Source organism: Opisthorchis viverrini (assembly GCF_000715545.1).
Source record: "Opisthorchis viverrini unplaced genomic scaffold opera_v5_3109, whole genome shotgun sequence".
Lineage (NCBI taxonomy): Eukaryota > Metazoa > Platyhelminthes > Trematoda > Opisthorchiida > Opisthorchiidae > Opisthorchis > Opisthorchis viverrini.
Window position 1 is genome coordinate 1 of NW_008755463.1, and position 1210 is coordinate 1210.

At 47.6% G+C, this 1210-nt stretch overlaps 1 protein-coding gene across 1 annotated transcript; it reads right to left on the reverse strand.

Moving 5' to 3' along the window:
* Positions 1-384: 384 nt before the first annotated feature.
* On the reverse strand, positions 385-1104 carry T265_12248 (hypothetical protein; the record flags this gene model as incomplete). The annotated part of the gene is made up of 1 exon (XM_009179475.1): positions 385-1104. One exon carries the CDS (start codon positions 1102-1104, stop codon positions 385-387), a length of 720 nt encoding a protein of 239 aa, XP_009177739.1.
* Between the last annotated feature and the right edge of the window lie 106 nt (positions 1105-1210).

Here is a 1210-nt window from a genome sequence, read left to right on the forward strand (position 1 = left end):
ACGGCATCAACATCTGACCGTTTCAATGCTTAATTTCACCACAGCTTACGCATTTCTAGAATTAGGAGATTGCTTAATTTACCCTCTCAGTGTTACAACGTGTAAACTCAGAGATACGCTGACCAAAACAGGGCGCACACGTCTAGGGACAATTCATCAGAACAAAAAATGGAACACAAACAGTGAACTCTTCACGCTAACTGTGATTTCTTGAACACGGTTGAAAACGCAACGTCTATTAACCTTCCGTTTCAGTGTGAGAATTAGCAGTGGTTTCCAGTGTCCCAAAAAACTCACAAAGAAGTAGACACCCTTTTATCGAGCACAACATACTGAGCTGGATAAAAAGACATTGTACACTCACCTGCTCAACCAGAACAGGGGTCAAGTTTGTGGTGTCGAGAGATGTTCCACAGAGTCCCCATCGTCCCAACGTGTAGATTGCTGTGTCGTCGCTTTAGCGTGCTTTTGCAGTCCCCCCGATCCGTCGGCGTAATCATCTCCACCTTGACAAGATCTTACAGTTCCCGATTCGGACCGTTGGTTAATACCGGCAGACTTGGGAGCATATGGGGTAGAGGAATCCCCGCATTGCTGTTCAATAGATGGAAAGATACCGGTGTGATGCACGNACTTGGGCAAGCGTGCACTTCCATCAATGACATCATTGGCGATTCTTTCTGCAAGCACATTTTCCACCCTATGCGGTTCGGGTAGCTCTTCCTGAAGACTGACACAGTGTAATCCACTTGGTCCTGCATTAATCTCCTGTCCGTAAAACCGACACAAGCCGTCTTCTTGAGAAGAAACTGCGATAAGTCGGCTTTCACTTTTGCGAGTTTGAGTGGGGGCTCCAGGATGATCATCCAACTGTTTTTGTACGACCATCCACTGATTGGGATCTTTAACTGACCCCGTACACAACCCAGCACACTCTACCACGGACTCAACGAAATGCGCGGCAGGTGGGTCTTCTTCATGGACACTGGAGCCCAATGGCACATCAGCTGTTCCAAACGAGCCGACGGCTAAGAGCTCTGTGTCCTCAAAGGTGGATGTCTTCGTATTGTTCAAATTACTCAAAACGTTTTGAGAGGGGACCATTTTGCTAGATGAATCCGACTTCTCGTGCGCTACCTGGAATTCTGCGGGATTGAGGATCACTTCTGATAAACAGGCACGTGGGTCAGAGAAGCTGCCGATAGTAGCT